At 49.0% G+C, this 22360-nt stretch overlaps 2 protein-coding genes across 2 annotated transcripts; one reads left to right on the forward strand and one right to left on the reverse strand.

The window, feature by feature from the left end:
* The first annotated feature begins 1995 nt into the window (after positions 1 to 1995).
* On the forward strand, positions 1996 to 6476 carry RNF187 (ring finger protein 187). Its single transcript, XM_010953891.3, has 6 exons — positions 1996 to 2173; positions 3017 to 3170; positions 3384 to 4125; positions 5119 to 5211; positions 5416 to 5637; positions 6143 to 6476. Exons 1-6 carry the CDS (start codon positions 1996 to 1998, stop codon positions 6143 to 6145), a joined length of 1392 nt encoding a protein of 463 aa, XP_010952193.3. The 3' UTR covers positions 6146 to 6476.
* Positions 6477 to 13262: 6786 nt separating this feature from the next.
* LOC105082440 (olfactory receptor 2T27-like) lies at positions 13263 to 20835 on the reverse strand. The gene has a single exon (XM_010972007.3). It carries the CDS (start codon positions 20833 to 20835, stop codon positions 19900 to 19902), a length of 936 nt encoding a protein of 311 aa, XP_010970309.3. The 3' UTR covers positions 13263 to 19899.
* Positions 20836 to 22360: the final 1525 nt, after the last annotated feature.

Below are 22360 nucleotides of genomic sequence, written 5' to 3' on the forward strand. Positions count from 1 at the left end.
TCCAACACATCTGGCATTGAAAATCTGTGACTGAGGCCCTTGAGGTCTGGGTAGGATATGATTTGATTATGTTACAGGACCAGTGACATGATTTCCAGGGCCCAGAGCCAAATGAAAATGTGGGTGCCTTGCCAAAAAACGATTAAGAATTTCAAGATGGTTGCAGCAAAGCACAGAGTACTTCTCAGGGCTGCCCTTGGACCATGAAGCTGTCCCTGGGTGGCCCTCGGCCTGCAGGCTGTGCAGAAGGAGGGGTTCCCAGTTGTTTGTACTGTCCACAGTTTCCTCCCCTTGCCCAGTTCCTGCCAGCCCCTGGTGCTCCCATCAGGTCCTGGTGAGGTTTCTTGGCTTCCTTGTGGCATGAGAAAGCTTGGGAAAAAACGGAGTAGAATGGAAGTGAACATTTCTAGGAAGGGGCTTGGGTAAGGACTTTTCCATGTAGGAGCTAAGATTTGGGAACTGCTCTGCCCCCACATACAGGCTGGTCAATGCCAGGAAATCAAAACCAGAATCTCATGGGCTGAATGTTTGTGTCCCCCTCAAATTCATATGTTGAAAACTCTAATCCCCAATGTGACAGTATTTAGAAAGAACCCACCGTTCTCCCACTGTTCTTTGAAAGGTAATTAAGGCATGAGAGTGGAGCCCCTGTGAATGGGATTAGTGTGCTTATAAAAGAGACAGGAAAGAGCTTTCTTCCCCTCTTCCTCCTTCTCTTCTTCTTTTCCTCCTCCTCCTCCTCCTCCTCCTCACCCCTCTCCTCTCCTCCTTGTCTTACTACCCACCCCCTCTTCTTTCTCTGTTCCAGGACAAGATACAGAGAGAAGGCTGCCATCTGCAATCTAGACGAGGGCACTCACCAGAATCTACCCATGCTGGCACCCTGATCTCAAACTTCCTAGCCTCCAGAACTATGAGAAATAAATGTCTGTCATTTAAGCTCCCCAGTCTGTCATAGCAGTCTGAATGGACAAGGACAGTCCTTGGGATCAAGAGTAACATTTTGTATTGGCTGATGGGACACTGTAGGGCAAGTTTGAGGGTTTCCAGATAGAAGGAAAGAAAGAAAGAAGGAAAGAAAGAAAGAAGGAAAGAAAGAATAAAGAAAGAAAGAAAGAAAGAAAGAAAGAAAGAAAGAAAGAAAGAAAGAAAGAAAGAAAGAAAGAAAGAAAGAAAGAAAGAAAGAAAGGAAGGAAGGAAGAAAGAAAGAGAGGAAGGAAGGGAGAGGGAGGGAGGGAGGAAGGAAGGAAGAGAAAGAGAAAGAAAGAAAAGAAAAGATAAAAGAAGAAAGGAAAGAGAGGGAAGGAGTATGGGTTGGGGGTGAAGAGAAAGGCAAAGAAAGAACAGAAAAATAAAGAAAAACACAGAAACAGTGTCTCCAGCTTAGCCACCACGGACAGACCATGCTTAGGAATAATAGCCTGGATGGGTAATTTTTAAAGGGGTTTGGATGACTAAAAAAACAAAAACAAATACCTTTTCTCCCCCTTACTGTCATTTCTAGAGCAGAGAGCCTAGATTCCATAAATACATTGAATAAATGGTTGCATGCATGAAATGAGCTCATTTTATCATCCTGGATCTTTGTGCAGCAGGGATGAAGCCATTCTTTCCTCCTGGGAATGTGCAGTAAGCTCTCTTCTCACTCAGCCAAGAAGCCAAATCCCTTTAAAATACTCACAGACAAGCATTTCATATAACTGAAACATTGCAATGGCAAACACATAGATTTTGCTTTTCTGTTTCTTTTTTTTCCCCCTTCCGTCAATAGAATGTTGGTTCCCTCCATATCGGAATTGCTAAAGCAACACTTGTTACCCACACAGCCTGCTGGGAGGGAGGCAGGGATCTGCTTGGAGGCAGATACAGAAAAGACGCCACAAGGGCTCACTGGAGGAGATGTTTAATTCTTTGGGGTTGAGCGCTGCAGGAAGGTGGGTAGTTGAAATTACAGGGCGTGCTGTGCAGCTCTGCGGAGAAAAGATAAACCTCAGAATGCTGCAGGATTGTGAAGGGAAAGACGGCTTAGGCAGCCTTTGTCCTTCAACACAGCTTCCAGTGGACACATTGCAGATAAAAGCCATCCTCCCGCCACCAGCGAGAGATGCCCCTGGTGGCAAGAGGCTGGGGATCCCAGTCTCCAATACCACCCTCCGCTGCGCTGACATCCGAGGTCCTGCCCACGCGAGATAGGCAGATGACTGGGTCGCTTCCCGGGGTCGTCTTTTCCAAATGCCCGTGTTGGCCAAAGCTACTTCTGTGCCCATTTTGTTTCAGCAAATTAGAAAAGAGTAGGGCTGCAATCTAATCCCAGAGCCAGGTGTGAGTGAAGGACAGGAGACCACAGCTGCCTAAGTGAGACAGGACTGCGAAACGGAATCTGAGAAGCAGGGCGTACAGTGATGGACACACAACTTGTGAAATGTGCGTTCCCATCTCAGCGCCCACGCAGACACACAGACGCACAGAGGCAGGGCACATCGGCTCCTGAGCTGGACAGTCACTGCCAGACTGTGAGGGCGCAGAAGGCTTCAGAGGCCAGGCTGACAAAACCCCCAACAGATCAACAAGAAAAAAACAGTTTTTATTAATGTATGTGCTGCACATCACATGGGAGAAATCTCAGTGATGAGTAACTCCCGTAAGTACTCATCAGAATAAAACTTAACTTTTACACTGTGTGTTTTTCTTCAAGTCAATACCGGATTAAAAAAAAAAAAAACCCACAAAACCAAAAAGCAATTCCTAGGAAGATTTTGCACTTACATGGAATAATAGAGTCACTTCTAAATAACTAAAAATTACATAGCTTTTTTTTTAAACCATTAAAAAAAAAATTTTTAACACTACCACCAGATTGCTCCTCCCCAAAACTTTTGTCTTTTCTAAAGAAATGCTAACAAATTTCCTGGTACCAGGCCAGGAGATTAGCAGCTCTGCATCTTATCAGATGTCTTCACTCTGAATCAATGAATTTCCCTGCCTCCGCATTCCTCCGCGCCTGGGATTGCGCCAGGAACAGCGGATTTGAGGCCCGGGCCCCAGGAAGGACGCAGGCTGCTCATGCGGGTGGCCCACACAGAACGGGTGCCCCCGCACGCCACGCCGGACATGTGCACGCGGGGAGGCCCACGCGACCCCAGGCGTGCAGAACGACTCCACTCCCGAAGGTGCAGGCGAGAGGGCGCGCACAGCTGGTTTGCCAGCCCCGTCCCCACCCCCAACCCCGCGTGGGCGTTGCGCCACAAGGAGGTGCTTGTAACTCAGGTCCTGGCAGCTTACAAAAAATAAAAGGCTTTTAAAATAGACATTTCAAATAAATCTGTTTCCCTCTCGCACACGAGTCGTTTATGGGAGGAGTGACAATCCCTGTAAGATTTCAGCGTGCGAAGACGTGGGTCGGCCGGCTGGCACACCACGGCTAGCTGGGCCGGGCTGGGGCTCGTCCAGCGCTGCCAGCAGCCAGGCGGAGGGGAGCGCTCCGCTGCCAGGACACGGGAAGGTGGAGTACACCGCAGCCAGGACCCTGCGCGGTGGAGCGTACCTCTGCCAGGACCTTGCGCCGGGCGCCCCGCCATCCCGGTCGCCATTCTTGTCCTCTGTCCCTGCTCTGCGTTCCCGTCCGCGCGTTCCCATCCCCGCCTCTCCGCGGTGTCTCCGGCCTCGCCCGCCCGCCCAGCCACCCGTGCGCCCCTTGTCCGCGCCCTCCTCGAGGGCCCCGCCGCCGCCGCCGCCCTGGCGCTTCCCGGGGGCCCCGCGGAGGCCGCCTGCGCCCTGTGCCAGCGTGCTCCCCGCGAGCCGGTGCGCGCCGACTGCGGCCATCGCTTCTGCCGGGCGTGCGTGGTGCGCTTCTGGGCCGAGGAGGACGGGCCCTTCCCGTGTCCCGAGTGCGCCGACGACTGCTGGCAGCGCGCCGTGGAACCCGGCCGCCCGCCGCTCAGCCGCCGCCTGCTGGCGCTTGAGGAGGCGGCCGCGGCGCCCGCTCGCGACGGCCCGGCCTCGGAGGCGGCGCTGCAGCTGCTGTGCCGCGCGGACGGGGGCCCGCTCTGCGCCGCTTGCCGCATGGCCGCGGGGCCCGAGCCGCCCGAGTGGGAGCCCCGCTGGAGGAAGGCGCTGCGCGGCAAGGTGCGCGCGGGCGGCGCCCCGTTAGCTGCCCTTCCCCCGGGGGGTGTCCTGTCCCCCTCCCCATTTTCCGAAGGGCGCCCTGAGCCTCTTTCCATCTTCTGGACGGTTCTCCGTCCCCGTCCCTCCCCCCATACCCTGCTTGGTGTCCTGTCCCCTTTCCATCCTCTGTATGGTGCCCACTGCCCTTTTTCCCAACCCTGGATGGTGCCCTGTTCCCCCATCCCCTATTCCCGGATGTTGCCCTCTCCCCACTCCCCCACCCCCGGAAGGCTTTGCCCTTGGGGGTGGGGCTGCCACAGGGTGACGTCGTGCAGGGAGCATGGCAGTGACGCACAGGGGGCTAGATATGCGGGCGGGGCCCACAGCAGGACTCCGTCTGCAAGTGGCCGGTAGGATAGGGCTGTACGAAACTGGGACCTCAGAACTGGGACCTGGGACCGCGGCGTGGGCATCGGGCATCATGGGGGGGGATGGGGAAAAAGGACACTGTCCAGGAATGGGGGCCTGTGTCAGGGGTCGGGTGCTGGGGTCCCCTTGGTGGGCAGTGGGTTGTGATGTCCAGGAGCTGTGTTGGGGTTATAGCATGTATCCAGGGGACTGGAGTTGGACCCTCCTCCTCCTGAAGGGCCCAACCCACCCAGTCAGCTGGGCAGTTCCTGGATATGGTCATTCTCACCCCAAAAGGGCCATCCTCCGTCCCTGTGCTGGGGACAGTAACACAAGAGACCCCAGGGGACGGCCTTGTGTACAGTTACCCGCTTAGATTCTTAGCATGAGTACTTCTATCAGACTTCCTCCTGGAGAGAACTTAGTGGATCACTCAGATCCAATCTGGAGCCTGCAAGGTTCTAAGGTGTCTAGTGGGCCAAGACCACGGGCTGAGGCCTTCTGGACAGTTAGACGGTCAGGGGACTCTGATGGTGTAATGTCCCCCTGGTTGGCCCCAGACCTTCAAACGTGGCCGCACACCCTGTAACGAGCGTGTTTTTCCAGGAGAACAAGGGGTCTGTGGAGATCATGAGGAAAGATCTGAACGATGCTCGGGACCTGCATGGCCAGGCTGAGTCTGCCGCTGCTGTGTGGAAGGCAAGTGGGGTGGGAGTGGAGTCCACGTGAATGAGGGAACATGGATATGTACCCTGACCCTGTCTGGCAGGGTCTTGGGACTCAGCTGAGCGTTGTACAGCAAACCCTTCTCTCCTCCTTGAGATGGACACTGGTGGGTTGGAGGGTCTCAGGGTGTAGCCCGAGGACACGGGTGTTCCTCCCTGCTGTCCACCTGCCCTTTAGGGACACGTGATGGACCGGAGGAAGAAGGCTCTGACTGACTACAAGAAGCTTCGGGCCTTCTTTGCTGAGGAAGAGGGGCGCTTCCTGCAGGAGGCAGAGAAAGAGGAAGGGTCCCCTGAGGATGAGGACGAGGACCCGGCAGAGAGGTTCAGGTCCCTGCTGCAGGCTGTGTCAGAGCTGGAGAGGAGGCATCGCAACCTGGGCCTCAGCATGCTGCTCCAGGTGGGCCCCCTGTCCTGTGCCAGAGGAGGGAGGGCAGATGGGGCGCGGATTCCAGAATTGGCAGAGTGGTTATTTACCAACAGGGGAGCCTTAAGCCAGCTGCCTGGTTTGTTTGGTGCTGAATTTCAGGAATGAGTAATCCAGGAGACTCTCCAGTGGCCATGAGGTCAGGAGAGGCAGGGGCCCTGAGGAGAGTCGCGGTTGCCATGCCCTCCTTAGACTCTCTGCCCAAAGGCCTTGCCTAAACCTGGAGATTCAGGGCTCTTTGCACCTCCATGTCTGATTCCGGAGCAGGCAACCTCCATCTTTCCTTCCTCTGGGCTGAGAGGTGTCATTTACCTCTGCCAATACTGGCTAATCAGCTCCAAGTTGGGGGTGATTGTAGGTGATGAGGCTTTGGCCTTGGGGAGATGTGTGGGTCTGGTGGAGCTGGGGTCCCTAGTCACCTGGGTTCCAGGATAGAAGCTCCCTGTCTCCCTCTCTCCTTCTCTCTCTCCCCATGCAGTGATGTGCTGTCTGCCCAGGCACCAGGCAGAGGAAGCTTGCTTCACCCCTGGCCTGAAGCAGCTCCTCCATCCGCCTCCTTCTGGACCCCCTTGTCATCTTTCAAGACACCCCCTCGCCCTGAGTGTCTTCACTTAGGTGTAGATGTGGCCTGTGAACTGTAGATGCCCGCCTAGGGTTGTTCAAGACAGTGCTCCTGAGAAGAGTGTTTGTGTTCCCTTCTCCTCTGGGTGTTCATGTTTTGAGGATGTAAACATTTCACTGTAGAGGTCTGTACTGAGGGTAAGTTAACCCGAGTATGTCCTGCCTCCATAAAGCTCTTTTCACTGCCCCAAGTCTTGTCGGATTTGCTGGGGTCTCCGTGGGCCGTGGTCGTCGTCATCTCCAGGCAGTCTAGGTTGTCCAGACCAGGTACCTGCCCTGTTTAAGTGCAGCCGGTGACAGAGCTGCTCTACCGGACATGCACACCTGAGCCCGCAGACCCCCCCACCCCACCCATGCACTGGGCCTGCCAGTTAAGGTTACATTTCAGATGAGCGTCACGGAAAGGAATGTCCAGGGTGCCTGGGTCGGGTGGGCTGGCTGGTCAGAACCTGTCGCCTCTGCTTACGGTCCTCAGGCTCTGTGTGTCTGCTCCTAGTGTGTCTCCTTGTCCTGCTCTCATTTCTCCTTCTGTCCCTTGGTTGCCGGCAGTCTCCCAGGAATCGGCCTTACCATCACTGTCCTTCCCTGTCTGCCTGGTTGTCCCTCACTGACCCGAGATTTCCCCCTGGGGCAGGAGGAGCCGTGCCAGGCTCAGGCCATCCCCAGGCCGCTCCGTGGTGTTTCATCTCCTGCTACCTCTGGCTTCCCCTCATATTTCTTCTGCTAGGCAGATTTAACAAACCCCCTGATTTAGTAGTAGTGTCATTGTGCAGGCCAGTCCAGGTGACAAAAACGCAGCACAAAGTGACAAGGTCACAGGGTTCAAGAATTGATGCAGACAGACATTTAGGATGGTGGCTAGGGCTGTGAGTCATTCCGGAAAGTACAGCTTTGTGACCAATGGCCCGTTTCTGGATGAAGCCTCTCAGACTTGGGAGTCACTGGCCCTTGGCACTGCTGGCCTCTTATGTTTCTGTGAGCTTGGGGGTGGCCTGTCTGCCTGGTAGCCAGCGCTCACAGAGCCCAGGAAAGAGGACCTGCTCCAGTCAGTTTGCTTGCCATCCCTCCTCCCATCTAGCTCCTCCCCATAGTCCGGCTGGTCGCAGAGGAGGCACTGTGCACTGCCCCATGTCGGGGGCTTCTGTGGGTGGGCTCAGATCAGGGGTTAGCCCTAGGAGTGCCTCTGGCCCCCTCCCTGGCTCCCGTTCCAGAAGCAGTGGGGACATGGGAGGGAGCTGCCTGGCCTGTGTCCAGTAGGCCGGGAATGTCCCCAGCACGGGTGACCTTTGATTCCAGCGAGCTTTGGCGTCCCACTTAGCAGCTCTGAATGTCCAGTGGTGAAAACTCCACACTGGCCTGCCCTCACTCAGGTCAGCTCCCACCTTTTGCTCCCCACTGACCAGTCACAGTGGCCTTTCCAACCTTGGGCCTCTGTTCTCCGTGGAAAAGTGTTCCTCTACCAGATGTCTGTCTGCATGGCTGCTCTCAGTCTCCTTCAAATCTGTGCTGAAATATTTCCAGAAACGTCATGCAGTGAAGGATCTTTACGAGCTCCTGCCCTCAACCTGGATGAGCAGTGTCTGAGTGAATGTGTGCCTTCCCCACAGCCCAGGTTCTTTTGGCTGTCCATGTCTGAGGTCCGCACAGAGGGACGAGTGAAGGGAAACCTAGGCTGGGCTTTTTGTGGGCAGACAACAAGCAGTTCTGTCTGCCAGAAGGCAGGGAGCACGTTTTAAAGAAATCGATTTATTTATTCAATACTGAGATACATTTCCAATTCTTATTATTAGAAATTAGTGAGAAAAGTCATGAATAGTTGGGACCTGTGGCCTGTTTTCTTTCTTTTTTTTTTTTTAACGAAAGCACATATTTTGCTTGTGTTGTTTGTATTTGACGGGGAGGTAATTGGGTTTCTTCATGAATTTCCTCTTGGAGCAGGTACTGGGGATTGAACCCGGGACCTCTTGCGTGCTGAGCATGTGCTCTACCACTTGAGCTATACCCTCCCCGCTTGCTTTCTTGTTTTCAACAGTAGGTTATTTGTAGTTAAGTTTTGGGGGATTCAGTAGTTACATGTGAAATTTCAAGCATACAGAGGGTTAATGCACCTTAACCCCTTGTCTTTTTTAATTATTTTATTTTTAAAAATTTTTCTATCGAAGTGTAGTCAGTTTACAACATCTTATCAATTTCTGGTGTACAGCATAATGTTTTAGCCACTGTAGCCTGTTTTCAGTGTCAGGATCCTTTGTCCAAGGGGAGTAGGGACAAATGCTGAGGGTTGTGTTCACACTCCTAGTTGAGAAATTCATTGCATTTTGATGACAACAAAATACGGAAGAAGATACTTGCATTCGTTGATGGTCTGAGACTTGCACATGGAAATGCCAGTGAGGTACTGCGCCAGCTGAGGCCTAGGTGATGTCAAGCTTGAGTCAAGACGCCCTGAGCGGGTATGGGCTAGCACTGCTCTTTGGGAGACCAGCCTGAGAGGGTCAAACTAAGTAAACTTAAGAGAGTCAGGCCAGCTGGGAGGTTAGAGGGAATTAATGCCCAAGACCTGCCTCCTCAGGCTGGAAACTTTGCTAGAAAAGCTGCCAGAGCTCACTGAAGGCTCTGGTGCTCACGGTGAAGGTTTATCACTGGGAGAGGAGACAGGTTAACATAAGCCAAGGGGAGAGGCACATCAGGAAAAGTCCTGATTCTGTTGTCCTCTCCCCGTGGAGTCAGGGCAGCGTCGCTTTCCCGCATCTGTGTGTGACCAATCCAGTGAAGCATGCAGAGCTCGGTGGTGGTGGTGGGGTTCCCTGAGTCTCGGTGTCCACAGCCTCCGTCTGTGTGGTCCGTTGCATTTGCGTGCTGACTCCCCACATGGCTGGCCTTAGCCTGCAGCCCCTCAGGAGGTGGAGCTGTAGGACCCAAAGCCCCTGCCCCACCCCAAAAGGTCAGACCACCCAGTGTGGCCCATGGCCCCAGGCACACAGACAGGCAGGGCACCCTGAGGGCTCGGAGGTCACCTCCCGGTAGTCACCTAGACAGTACACCATGTGCTGCCCTACAGTGTGGCAATTCCAGCCCTGGTTTGCTGTGCTAAAGAGATGCCAGCGTGGTTTGATGAGGTGGAGGGCACAGGACCGTTAATGAATCTTGTTGGAGGAGATCCCACATCCCTGTGACTGCGGAAGCAGGCAGGTGGCTACGGGGGATGCCAGCGTGGGGAGCTGTGCAGTGGACCTGGTTCTGCCACAGGGCGTGCGCGTGGTGGGGCCCTGACGTGACTTGCATGCCCAAGAGGTACGGAGAACTCCAGGGGAGCGAGTCTGCTGGCAATGTCCTTGGTGCAGGTGCCGCTTTGTCCCCGGGTGTGACCTGCCAGGGAGGGCAGGCCTCAGGGCTATTGCCAGTCCCGAGGATGGGGCTGAGCTCTGCGCAGACCTGCGGACTGCTGCCCATCCTCTCGCTGTGGTTGGCAGGATTTCCCCTAGCTCTGCCCTGCCATGGGGGGAGCGGGCTCATGAACACAAGAACCACCCAGTGGTTGACGAGAACACTGCCATTGCCTTTTTGCCACCATCTGACAAGCTGGGGTCCATCTGGGGCTGGGAATGGTTTCCTCAGGTGAGATGATTGGGCTTATAAAAAAAATGCTTCTTCTGCTCAACTAAGTGCCCCATGACCGGAGTCAATTCAGACAGAGCAGTAGAAGGTGTTTACAGTGTCCAGACCTGTGTGGCTCGTACCGAGACTTGCAAAGAGCTCCTGCAAATCATGAAGAGCCAAAAGTGACTGGAGTGAAAATAACATGGCAGAGGTGTGGACAAGCAAGTGCGTAAGAGGAGCCAGAGGGCTCAGAAACCCAGGAGAAGATGCTCAAACTCCTTAGTTTTGGGAGCAGAGAAATCACATGCCCTGCAAGAGCAATGACTCACACTGTTGGGTTGATGGAGATGGGAAAGCTGCCACCCTCTGTCCCCTGCACCACTGCTGCCGGATGTCATCAGATTTAGGGCGTGACCCTGGGCCCAGTGACCCCACTTCCAGGTGTTCCTTCTTTAGTCCTCCCCAGGCCCCCAGAGGGATGCACACTCGGGCATCTGCTGCACTGTAATCTTGGGCATTGGGCAAGGAGAGTGCCAATGCCCCTCACTGGGGGAGGTGGAAGGGATGGAGGCTGCAGAGTATGCTGAAGCCCCGGGGAGATAACAGAGGAGCTGGACACATGGAGTCACAGTAGCGCTTAGAGCACTGAGCTGTGGCAGCATGCTGCAGAGAAGACGGTGAAGTGTAAAACAGCACTGTTTACCTAAACTTAATGTACGCCCTGGAACACTTCATTGTTGGAAGAGTATTTCAAACTGGATAAATGAAACCCATTAGGGTATAGTTGCCTATGGAGTGGGGACTAGCAACAAACAAAAGGAAAAGAACCAAGGTGACACACAGGACCATGGGGTGGAAAATGGGAAGGGGAGACACTGGTCGTTCTTGGACCACCCTAGCTTAGGACTTCACATCAGGGAAGAAAGTTAGGTTCCAGGGTACTTTAAGTCACTTTGGGATTTCTGTAGTAGCTCTTTATCAGATCTGGGTGTCTGTGTGTGTGCAAGGAGCCTTAGAAGTTTTGGGATATTAAAGTGGTATGCAGCCTGGAAGAAGTTGGGGGCCCCTGCAATAAATGAACAAAGAATACTTTCCTTATTTTAATGCGTGAGCACACTGGTTCGACCTTAGGGACTCACTGGATCTCTCTGACCGTGCTACATCATTCAGATTTCAGGCGACTATCTTCCTGACTCTTATCTTGAAACTAGGAGGCTGTGCCCTACCACTTTGGAGTGTCTTCATTCCTTTTTACTTTCTCCGTGGAGTCCCAGCAATGGTAACTTTGAAGCCCTCTGGGTATCGGTGCTCCATCCTCCCTCCCTCAGGTGTCGGAGGGGTGGTGGCAACTGTTCTCACTTCGGGTCCAAAGGTAGCCTCAGGGCACACCTAGTGTTTTTCTCAAGGGAAGACTGGTGCCTGGGAGGGGATGGAAAGCCACAAACTAGGTAACAACTGAAGTTACTCAGAAAGTGAGGTCCCCACGGGTTCATGCTGGGCAGCAGGAAGCAGTAAGGTACCCCCTCTCCTCCCCCAAGTCCAGTGGTACAAAGTTGAAGTGCTTCATTTCTTAATGGAATCTTAACTCAATTTGGAGACGTAATTTAAATAAGACAAAGATCCTGAATTTTTTAGGGATGTGTTCATGAGCCACTTCTACTTGACAAATCTTTCAAGTATTTATAGAGCTATTTAGAAATGAAGAAATGTCAGTTAAACACTGTCATCAGTACAAATAATGATCGAGTAAGTCAACTGGTCAGAATTAAACTTTCACAGGACACGGCAGTAATTATGGATGAAAGGAGTCTGCCACAAAGGCAACCGGGAGACGTTGCTCATGTTTTGCGAAAAACAAGAGGAGGCACACAGAATTATGAAGCAGACATCCCACTTTGGGGTATATATACAAAAGAATTGAAAGCAAGATCTCAAAGAGATAACTGTACAACCATGTTCCTAGCAGCATTATTTGTAATAGCGGAAAGGTGGAAGCAGAGGAATTAAGTGGTGTATACATGCCAAAAAAAAAAAAAAAAAGTAGGCAGATGTGAAAAGAAGTCAGCAGAAAACCGGAACACATTGGTCACAGATACAAGAACTCCTCACGTCTCTTTTTGTCTGGAGTATATGACTGTCGTAAAATTTCTCAATGCCGCATCTTCGATCAGCCACGGAATTCGTTTAGGGACAGAGAACGATGTCTCTTCCTCTGCACGAGCAACCTCTGCTGGTTGACTTTGTTGCAGACTCCTTCGTTAATTGTAAAGATTTTATTCTCACGGTGAGGCTCCCGGTGACCACTCCCTCCACTTCCCAAGACCAGGCTGGTCTGCGGGGGCTTCCCCGACACCTCGACTCGGGGTTAGGCTGCGTTCAGAGCTGACCGCGCCTCTGCGGAGAGCTGGCCACCGGCGCGTCCTGCCACCTCCTGGGGTCTGGCGCCCATCAGTAAGGCGACACTCTTGGGCAAGTCTTGGGCTCGGTGTTTCGCGGCTTCTGGAGGGCCCCCCTCGGCCACAGCCTGGCAGGGACATCTTTGCTCTCTGTCTATCCGCTTGGGACCAGCAACATCGGAGAGAACCCGAGCCTGAACGGGGACTTGAGGAGTGTGGCCGAGCTAAAACGTCCATTCCCCTGCCTTCCAGCCGGCAGAGGCAACTGGGCAGCCCTCGGATTCCCAAGGACGCGACCATCGGTAAGGACGCGCACACCAGACCGCTGAGCACGGCGCTGCACTCCGCAGCCTGGGTCCCGGACCGTATGCAAATGAAGCGGCTTTCCAGGTCTCGTCTGATTGGAGAGCCTGCAAAGCTCGTAGCAAAGCAGCCAATTGGGCTACGAGGCTGCAGAGCGCCCTTATCCCATTGGCGGCTGCAACATGCAACAGGGCGCCCCCCCACCTAGTATAAAGTCCACCGGTCGGCGCTGGACTCGAAGTCCGGGTGCCAAAGCAGTGTGGTGAGTCACGCGCCATCTGCTGTTGGCCTTCCGCAGCGATGAGGAGCTCAACAAGCTGGTAGGCCATGTGGCCACCGCGAAATGATAGTGTCCTGTTCAATATCCAGCCCGTGCTGCTGCTACGCCACAGGGCCTTGCAACACCGAAGGCTTTTTTCAGGGCCACCCCCTTGGCCAGGAGAAGGGCTGTGATATATCACTTCCTCATTCCTCTGTCTTTATCCTTACTTGTCTCTGTGCAGATGAAGACCCAGAGCCAAGATTGGTGTAAGAGCTGGCAATGGCCCTAGCCTTCATGCAGAAAAGGTGATGTATCATTGCTGGCCACAGCAGGCGACCTGGGCCATGGCAGGGACTCTGCAAGAATGTTGTATGGGATCGGAGACACATATGGGCATGTTGTAGCAGTGTTATGGAACAGGTTTCCTGGGGCGGCGCCAAAGGATACTTTCTGTGGCCTGGACCCGTCTAATCTGTAGCAGGCCCTGAGCCTCAGAGCAGAAGTCATCCCTGTGGCATTTAGTCTACTATTCATTGTTTATAGATTGTTTTTTTAATCACAGCAATTTAATTGTCTCACTCAATATTGGTCACTCAATATTTCTTAATTAAAAAGAGTAAGAAGAAAAATAGGACAGACATGAGAGCCATCAGATTGAATCAGAGATGTAGAGAAAAGAGAACCCTCATACACAGTTGCTTGGAGTGTAAATGGTGTAGCCGCTATGGAAAACAGTTTGGAGGTTCCTTAAAAAACTAAAAATAGAACTACCATATAACCCAGCAATTCTACTTCTAGGTACATATATGGAAAAAATAAAAACACTAATTTGAAAAAATACATGCACCCCAGTGTTTATAACAACATTTGCAATAGCCAAGACATGGAAGCAACCCAACTGCAAAACAAAAAGACAACCTATGGAATGGGAGAAAATATTTGCAGATGATGTGACTGACAAAGTCTTAATTTCCAGAATATATAAACAGCTCATACAATTTAATAACCAAAAAAGCAAACAACCCAATCCAAAAATGAGAAGACCTAAACAAGCAAGTCTCCAATGAAGACATACAAATGGCCAATAGGCATATGAAAAAATGCTCAATATCACTAATTATCAGAGAAATGTGAATCAAAACTACAATGAGGTATCACCTCTCACCAGTCAGAATGATTATCATTAAAAAGTCTATAAGTGATGAAAGCTGGAGAGAGTGTGGAGAAAAGGGAACCCTCTTACACTGTTGGTGGGAATGTAGTTTGGTGCAGCCATTGTGGAAAACAGTGTGGAGATTCCTCAAAAAACTAAAAATAGACTTACTATATGATCCAGCAATCTCACTCTTGGGCATATATCTGGAGGGAACTCTAATTCAAAAAGATACATGCACCCCAGTTCATAGCATCACTATATACAATAGCCAAGACATGGAAACAACCTAAGTGTCCATCGACAGATGACTGGATAAAGAAGCTGCGGTATATTAATACAATTTATACTACTCAGTCATAAAAATTAATAAAATAATGTCATTTGCTGCAACATGGATGGACCTGGAGATCGTCATTCTAAATGAAGCAGAGAAAGAGAAAGAAAAATACCATATGATATCACTCATAGGTGGAATCTAAAAAAGAGAAAGAAATAGGACTCTAATGAACTCATTCACAAAACAGAAACAGACTCGCAGACGTAGTAAACAATCTTATGGTTACCAGGGGAAAGAGGGTGGGAAGAGATAAATTTGGGAGTTTGAGATTTGAAAATGTTAATCACTGTATATAAAAATGAATTAAAAAAACAAATTTCTTCTGTATAGCACAGGGAACTACATCCAATATCTTTAATAACCTTTAATGATAAAGAATATGAAAATGAATATAGGTATATATGTGCATGACTGGTACATTATGTTGTACACCAGAAATTGACACATTGTAACTGACTATACTTCAATAAAAAAAATTAAAGTAACAGGAGCAACAAATAGAAAACAATGATAGATGTGACAGATATTAATCCAGTATATTAACAATCACTTTAAGCATTAATGGTCTAGATTCTGGTTCCAGATTGCAATGTAGCAAGATCCTAAATTCACCTCCTCTCACAAGACATAGCAAATCTACATCTGTCTATTGAACAATTTCCTCTGAAAAAAGCTAAAAACTAGTGGAATGACTTCTTCACATCAGACATACGAGAGGAAAGCCACACTGAATCAGGTGGGAAAGTCTGAGACAGTCTTGCCATGCACCCCACCCCCAGTGCAGCAACCCACAATGTGAAGACCTAAACTCAAAACTCAGAGCTAGTCTGAAGGGTTCATCTTTCACCCCAACTTTTAAGACAGGCATCTGAGGGATGAGTCCCAGAAAAACATCTGACCTTGAAGGCCAATGGGGCTCACGCCCACAAGACTTGCTGGGCTGTGGTGAACTGAAAAATGGCTCTTAAAGGACTTATGACAGACTCCTCCATCCCAGGGCCCAGAGTAAAAGCAGTTCTTTGAAAAGTGCTCATAGTTCGAATGAAAGACTCATTTGCTGATTTTAAAATGTTGGCCCTCTGGTTAGCACTAGATCCCAGGGCAGCTGGCTGAGGAACCCAAGGTATCTTGCAGCTGGTGTTCTGCAAGTGTATTGGCTGTCCTTACAAGGCAGGCCAGGGGCCTCAGTGGTCCTGGGGTTTATGTATGCCTGTTTGTGTTTGGGGTCAAGGCTTAGGGGATGCTGGGGCTGGTGCCTGCCCACAGGTAAGCGAAGCTGAGTCCTGGGGCTAGTTCTGGCTTTCTGATGGGCAGAGCTGGGTCTTGGGTTCTCTGGCTGCAGGGCCCTGGGGATCCCAGAGATGGTGTTGATCTACTGATGGTTGGTCCATGGTGTACTGAAGCTGGTGTTCACCCATGGTTGGTGTGACCAGATCCCACGCAGCTGACTGAGGCATCCAAATTGATTCAGAGCTGGTGTCAGCCTTCCAGTGAATCAGATGTGTCCTGCCGTGGCAGGCTGCCTGGCTGTGGTGGTCCTGGGGCTGCTGTCCATCCACTGGTGGGTGTGGCCAAGGCCCAGGGTGTCCTAGGACTGGTGCCTGCCCACTGGTGTGTGAGGCTGGTCCCAGAGCTAGTGCTGGCCATTGGGTGCATGAGATTGAGACCCAGAAGATTCCAGGGTTAGAGCTGGCTCACTTGTCGGCATCACTGGGTCTCTGGATCTCTGACTGTAGGGTCCAGGTTGTCTCAGAGTTGGTGTGTCAGGCCACTGGTGGGCAGGGTTGGGGCCCAGGGACTCCTGGAGCTGGTGCTTGCCCACGGTGGATGAGGCTGGTCCTAAGGCTAAAGCCAGCTCTCTGGTTAGTGAAGCTGGGGCCCGTTTGTTCCTGGGGCTAGTGTTTGCCTATTTGTTGGTGGAACTGGGTCCAAAATCCTCTAGCAGGGCACTTAGAGACCAGGGGCTAGTGCCTGTACACTGTTGTGTATGGTTAGGTGGACAGGGCTGTGTCCTGGGTGGTCGTGGGATCGGGTGGTCTTAAGGCAACCTGCCTGCTGGTGGGTGGGGCTATGTCCCTGCTCTGCTAATTGCCTGGCCTGAGGTGTCCGAGTGCTGGTGCTGAAACTCTGGTGGGTGGGGCTGGGTTTCAGTGATACGATAGATGAAGGATTCCAAAATGGCCCTTGCCAGCACCAGCGTCCATATGGTAGGATGAGCTCCCCAAAATGGCGGCCTCTTGTCCCCCGACTATTGAATTCTGATGCTTTAAGCCAGGTGTGAGTGGAGCTTCTGCCCTTCTGCTGGACCACAGGTGGCCATGGCCTGGGGTTGACTAATGACCTCTTAACCTAGACCTTTGCCTTGCTGCCTGCAAGGGGCTTGGTTCTCACCACTCACTCTATTGACCTCTGTTTTCAGAAGTGTGTTTAAGTCATTCAATGCTAACTAAGAATCATTGTCTTCACCTCTGTAAGTGTTTGTTCAGGAAAGAAAAACACATTCTCAGCAGTTAAAGGTTCTCCACCATCCAGCCAGAGCAAAACACTATCTCCATAGCCCTGGCCTGTAGGATGTGCATGTTCCGTTGCATTTCCAGATCCTCTCATGTGGTAATTGTTTTAGGATAACAGAGAGCATCTCTGAAAATTTTCCTTTGTTTTTCCCTTCATAATTTTCTAAAATAAAGCATTTATTAGTGTCTGGATATAAGAATGTAAAATGAGTCTGTATCAATGTAAATAAATAAGATAATCAACTGCAAAAAGTTTAAAAGAAGAAGAAAAAGAAACACTTCTTAACTGGCTACTACCACAGGGCTCGATGCAGAGTGATCAGAAAGGAAATTTTATCTTGCAGTCTTTCCCTGAAAGAGGTGTATTTGCACGCTTTTAAAGCTCCAGCCGGAGGGTCTGGATTCCAATTACTAGGAGTCTAGGTGCTGACTGAGCTCCTCCTCTCTGGGGCATCAATGGGCCTTGGCACAGCCTCGGTTACTGGGAGCCACTGAGAATAAAGAAATCTGCTTGGACAATCACAAAGGTCTGAGAAACAACCAAGAATGAGAGCAAGGTTAAAATGATAAGATTCATCTCATACATGAAGCCACTCCTTTAAGACTGGAAGAGGTGGTTATTTCTCCTAATGCACAGAAATCAACACAGAGAGTCAAGGAAAATGAAGAAACAGAGGAATATATTCTAAACCAAAGAATAAGATAGAACTTCAGAGAAAGAACTTAATAAAATGGAGGTAAGTGATTTAGTTGGTAAAGAGTTCAAAATAATGGTCATAGAGATTCTCACTGAGGCCAGCAGAACACTGCATGAAGAAAGAGAGAATTTCGACAAAGACGTAAAAAATAATGAGAAAGTACCCAATAGAAGTCACAGAGAGGACAAATACAATAATAGAACTGAAAAACACAGCAGAGGGGTTCCACAGCAGAATAGTTAAAGTGGAAGAAAGGATCCGTGAACTTGAAAACCAGGCAGAGGAGCTCATCCAATCAGAGCAGAAGAAAGGAAAAAAATGAAAAGTAGCGAAGACAGCTTAAAGAACTTATAGCACAATATCCTGTGGACAAAGTTTTGCATTTTAGTGCTTTCAGAAGGAGAAGAGATAAAGGGACAGAGAACTTATTTGAAAAAAAAAATAATAATGGCATAAAACTTCCCTAACCTGGGGAAGGAAACACATCCAGATCCAGGAATCCCAGAGAGTTTTCTAAATAAGATGAAGGGCTGAAAGTTTCTCCAAGATCAGGAACAATACAAGGATGCCCATCCTTGCCATTTTTATTCAACATAATATTGGAAATCCTACTCAGAGCAATTAGGTAAGAAGACGATACAGCAGGCAACCAAATCAGCAAGGGAAAAGTCAAACTGTCACTATTTGCAAAAGACATAATACTATATAGGGAAAACTCTAAAGACACTACCAAAAAACTATTAAACTAATCAACTAATTCAGTAATGTTGCAAGTTACGAAATCAAGTGCTTAGAACAGATAGGTGGTTACCAGAGGCAGCAGCTGAGGGATGGGCAAAATGGGTGAAGTGGTCAAGAGAAACACACTTCCAGTTACCAGACAAGTAAGTCATTGGCATGTAATGGACAGCAGGATGATGAGAGCTAACAGTACTGTAACATATATTTGAAAGTTGCTAAGAGAGTAAATCTTAAAAGTTCTCATCACAAGAAAAAAATCCTATGTGTGGTAATAAATAATAACTAGGCATATTGTGGTGATCATTTCATAGTATGTACATATAAGAAATCATTACCTTATACACCTGGAACTAACATACTGTTACATGTTAATTATACCTCAATTTAAAATGCTTAAAAAGAAAATAAAAAAAGAAAATTCTTGGCACGTTACTGTGTCCTGGTAGAGATGGGACGCGTGACTGTGGGGCGCCAAGTGACATTGTATCTGGAACTGCCCATTAGAACTGGGTTCTGTCAGACCCACCAAGTCAAACAGGTCTAGCCGCAGTTGGAAGATGGAAATGGTGATCGGGGATCAGGCCACACAGGACCAGAGGGTCCAGCCCGCAGGCACAGGTTGCCCAGGGAAAGGAGGAGAATGAAGCTGTTTTCCTTCCCGCACTCCATCAATTCCACTGGCTTAATACCTAATCTTGAGTAAGGAAAGTCATATATGTATATAGCCATAAGAGGCAAGAAAATTTGTTGAAGTTCTTCAATTGAGACGATTTTTATAGCTAAAATGAACGGGGAGTTTTTACTGTCTAAGGGCGAGCAAACCATCCGTGGAGACTTCCTGAGGTTTCATTCCGGGGCAGCAGAGAAATGTGGGAGAGAGAAGAGGGGTAAGAGTTGCATCATGTAGTTTTCTGACTGAATACACCAAACCCACACGGTTCAGTAGACTAGTGATGTAGGTCTTATCTTCCCTTTTAAGTTAGAGTATGGGATTTGTATATATTTAATTATGGTGTCTGTAATAACTAATTATAGGCGCCAAGTACACAATAAAATGATACTTGCCCTGAAGAGTGTGTGCTTATAACATCTAACAGATACTTAAATAAGTTTTACCTCAACATCTGGTAGTTTGACATACCCCTTTCCTTAATATCTCGCATTACAAAAGGTACCAAACTTATTTAAATGTTAGACTTTGGAATTCACTCAGCCCTGGTTCACTTTAAATAATTTTTATTTATTGGATTTCAAATAATCTTGCTACTTTTAATACTAAGCCAACACAAAGAAGCTGAATTCATTTTGAGATCCACAAATGGATTCTTATTTTATTTATAGAAAATTTCTAATAACCTCAGAGATTTCAGACTAAATTTAATTAAAAGTACAAAATAATTTTATTAATTTTGCTGACTTAGTCATGCCCCAATGAAAAGTAAAGGAATCTCCACTGGATGCTTAGAAAATCACATATTTACATAGACCCGCAATCTTCTGGGCTTTCTGAAAATACACAACACCATTCTGGCATTTAAATTTTGACCCGTAGCTTTGCCCGTGGTCACAAGCATGTCCTTTTCACAGCTGGGAAGTACTGCTCGTCTACTAAGACGCCCCACATCTCCCCATCAGCTTCATAAGAGCGGCCACCACCTCCTTGTTCCTCAGGCTGTAGATGAGGGGGTTCAGCAAGGGGGTGAGGATGTTGCTGAAAACCCAGAGAGCCTGGTCCTGCTCTGGACTATGGGAGGAAGTGAAAGTCATGTAGATGAATATGTTGGGGCCAAAGGAGAGACTCACCGCAGTCAGGTGGGAGGAGCAGGTGGCCAGGGCTTTTTTCCTGCCCTTCACAGAGTTCATACGGAGGACAGCGAGGAAGATGAGCGTGTAGGAGGCTGTGATGAGGCTGAAAGGCACGACAAGCAGGACAATGCTTGTAACCACCACCACTAACTGATACGCCGAGGTGTCTTCACAGGAAAGCCTAATGAGGACCGGGACCTCACAGAAGAAGTGGTGGATCTCCCTTGACCCACAGATGGGAAAATGCATGGGGTAGACCGTATGGATAAACGAACCTACAGAGCCTCCAATCCAACATGCAGCAACCATGTGCAGACAGACCCTGGGGCTCACGATGGTGGGATAACGCAGTGGGCTGCAGACAGCCACGTAGCGGTCATAAGCCATGAGAGTTAAGATGAGACATTCTGACATTCCCAACATCAGGAAGAAGAAACTCTGGGTTCCACAGCCAACCCATGATATGGTCTTTCTCCCAGTGAAGAAGTTAGAGGCCATCTTGGGGACGATGGTAGACGTTAATGTCAAGTCAATGAGGGAGAGTTGACTGAGGAGAATGTACATGGGCGTGTGGAGCCGAGAGTCTCCCCAAATCAAGACAATCAGAAGTACGTTTCCCAGGAAAACAAGGATGTAGATGAAGATGATCATGGAGTTGAGGAGAATGGCGTGCTGAAACCCAGGAAAGAGCCCCACAAGGATGAAATCAGTTGCTGATGACCCATTCCTACCCAGCATGCCTCTGAAAGAAACATGACAGGGCTGGGAGGAGGCAAATCAGGTGGGTTAGAGCCGCTGACAGTCAGCACAGGTCTCATATCCACATGTGGGTCTAAAGTTTTATACCTTTCCCTCCAAGTTTGGACTCATGTTTGCCATCCACTCATCAGCGGTACTTTGCTACCTATTGTTGAGCAATTACCTAAATGTTTGTTAAATATAGAGTATTGAAAAGAATGATCAACTCTAGTGCCTCTTAGCTTCTGTTGAGTTTATCTTTCTCTTTCTTTCTTCCTTCTCTTTTTTTGCATTTTTCTTTTCTTTCTTCTCCCTCTTTGTTTTTAGTTAAAGAATCTTGTACTAAGGGTGGATCTACTTTCTACAAAGATGAACCTCAGAATGTACATACCGTTTCTGACAGTCATGGACCCTAATTGTGAATTCCTGTATATTTGGGCAAAAGAAGAAAGAAATATCAAATTAATTCACTCAATTTAGTTTTAAAAATTACAAATCAATTATTTAACACAATTTTAATGAAATATACTCTGGGTTTCGTTTTGGCTCAGTGCCTTGACGTCATTACTACTGTAGTAGACATTGGCAGACTGACTTAATTGCCCTGCTTGGAGACCATCAATATTGCCTACTGTTGACCAAATAAAGCTCATATTTTTAGTCTAGAATTTTAGATATTCCATGACTTGGACTCAGGATACCTTTTAAAACTTAAGTTCCATGATTTTAAAACACATAACTCAAACCCTTAGTCGAATGTATACCCTCATAGTTTCTCTACATGACTTGCATATTCACATATCTGCACTCTTGCTTTTATTTCTGCTCAGGTTATCCCTCTCCCCTGCATTGTTGGAGCCTCTTTAAAGAAGATTTAAGGCTTATTCAAATACAACCTCCTGAAAGCTGAGGACTGAGACAATTTCCCTATCCAGTCATCTACAGTCATCACACATGCAATTCACTCGTCATCAGAGCTGAGAGACAGCACAGCTTGGAGTCTAAGGCTAGGCTACCAGAATTCAAGGCTTAGCTGCATCACTTCTTATCTGTGCCTCCCTTTCCTCATCTTTAACATCAGGAAGCTAATCAAGCGACCTCAAGGGGGCAGTCATGAGGCTTAGATGAGTCACTACTCTATACGTTTAGTAGCTTTCCATGTATATATATTTCTCCTCAAATGAATTTTAAGATTTTAAGTGCTAGAATTATATTTTACATATCTAATATCAATCAAATCACCATAATAACTTCAGAAGTGTATGTAGCCAATGAATATTTATTAACCAGAAGGCTGAACAAACTCCATGGCGCTCAGCAGTACACATTTTCAAGCAGAATGTAGGACAAACACCTTCACTGGACTTGCATCGCTGGTGAGAGCTAAAGCCCTTTTCAGCCGGATGACTCTCATGTCATCTTCCTGAAAGCTGGAGTCCCCACGCCTGGATAAAACAATTGCTGTCCTTGCTGAAGTTTCCACATGCATTGCTTTTCCCAGCAGACTGGCATTGATAGAACACAG

The sequence above is a fragment of the Camelus bactrianus genome, chromosome 3, assembly GCF_048773025.1.
Source record: "Camelus bactrianus isolate YW-2024 breed Bactrian camel chromosome 3, ASM4877302v1, whole genome shotgun sequence".
NCBI classification, from domain to species: domain Eukaryota; kingdom Metazoa; phylum Chordata; class Mammalia; order Artiodactyla; family Camelidae; genus Camelus; species Camelus bactrianus.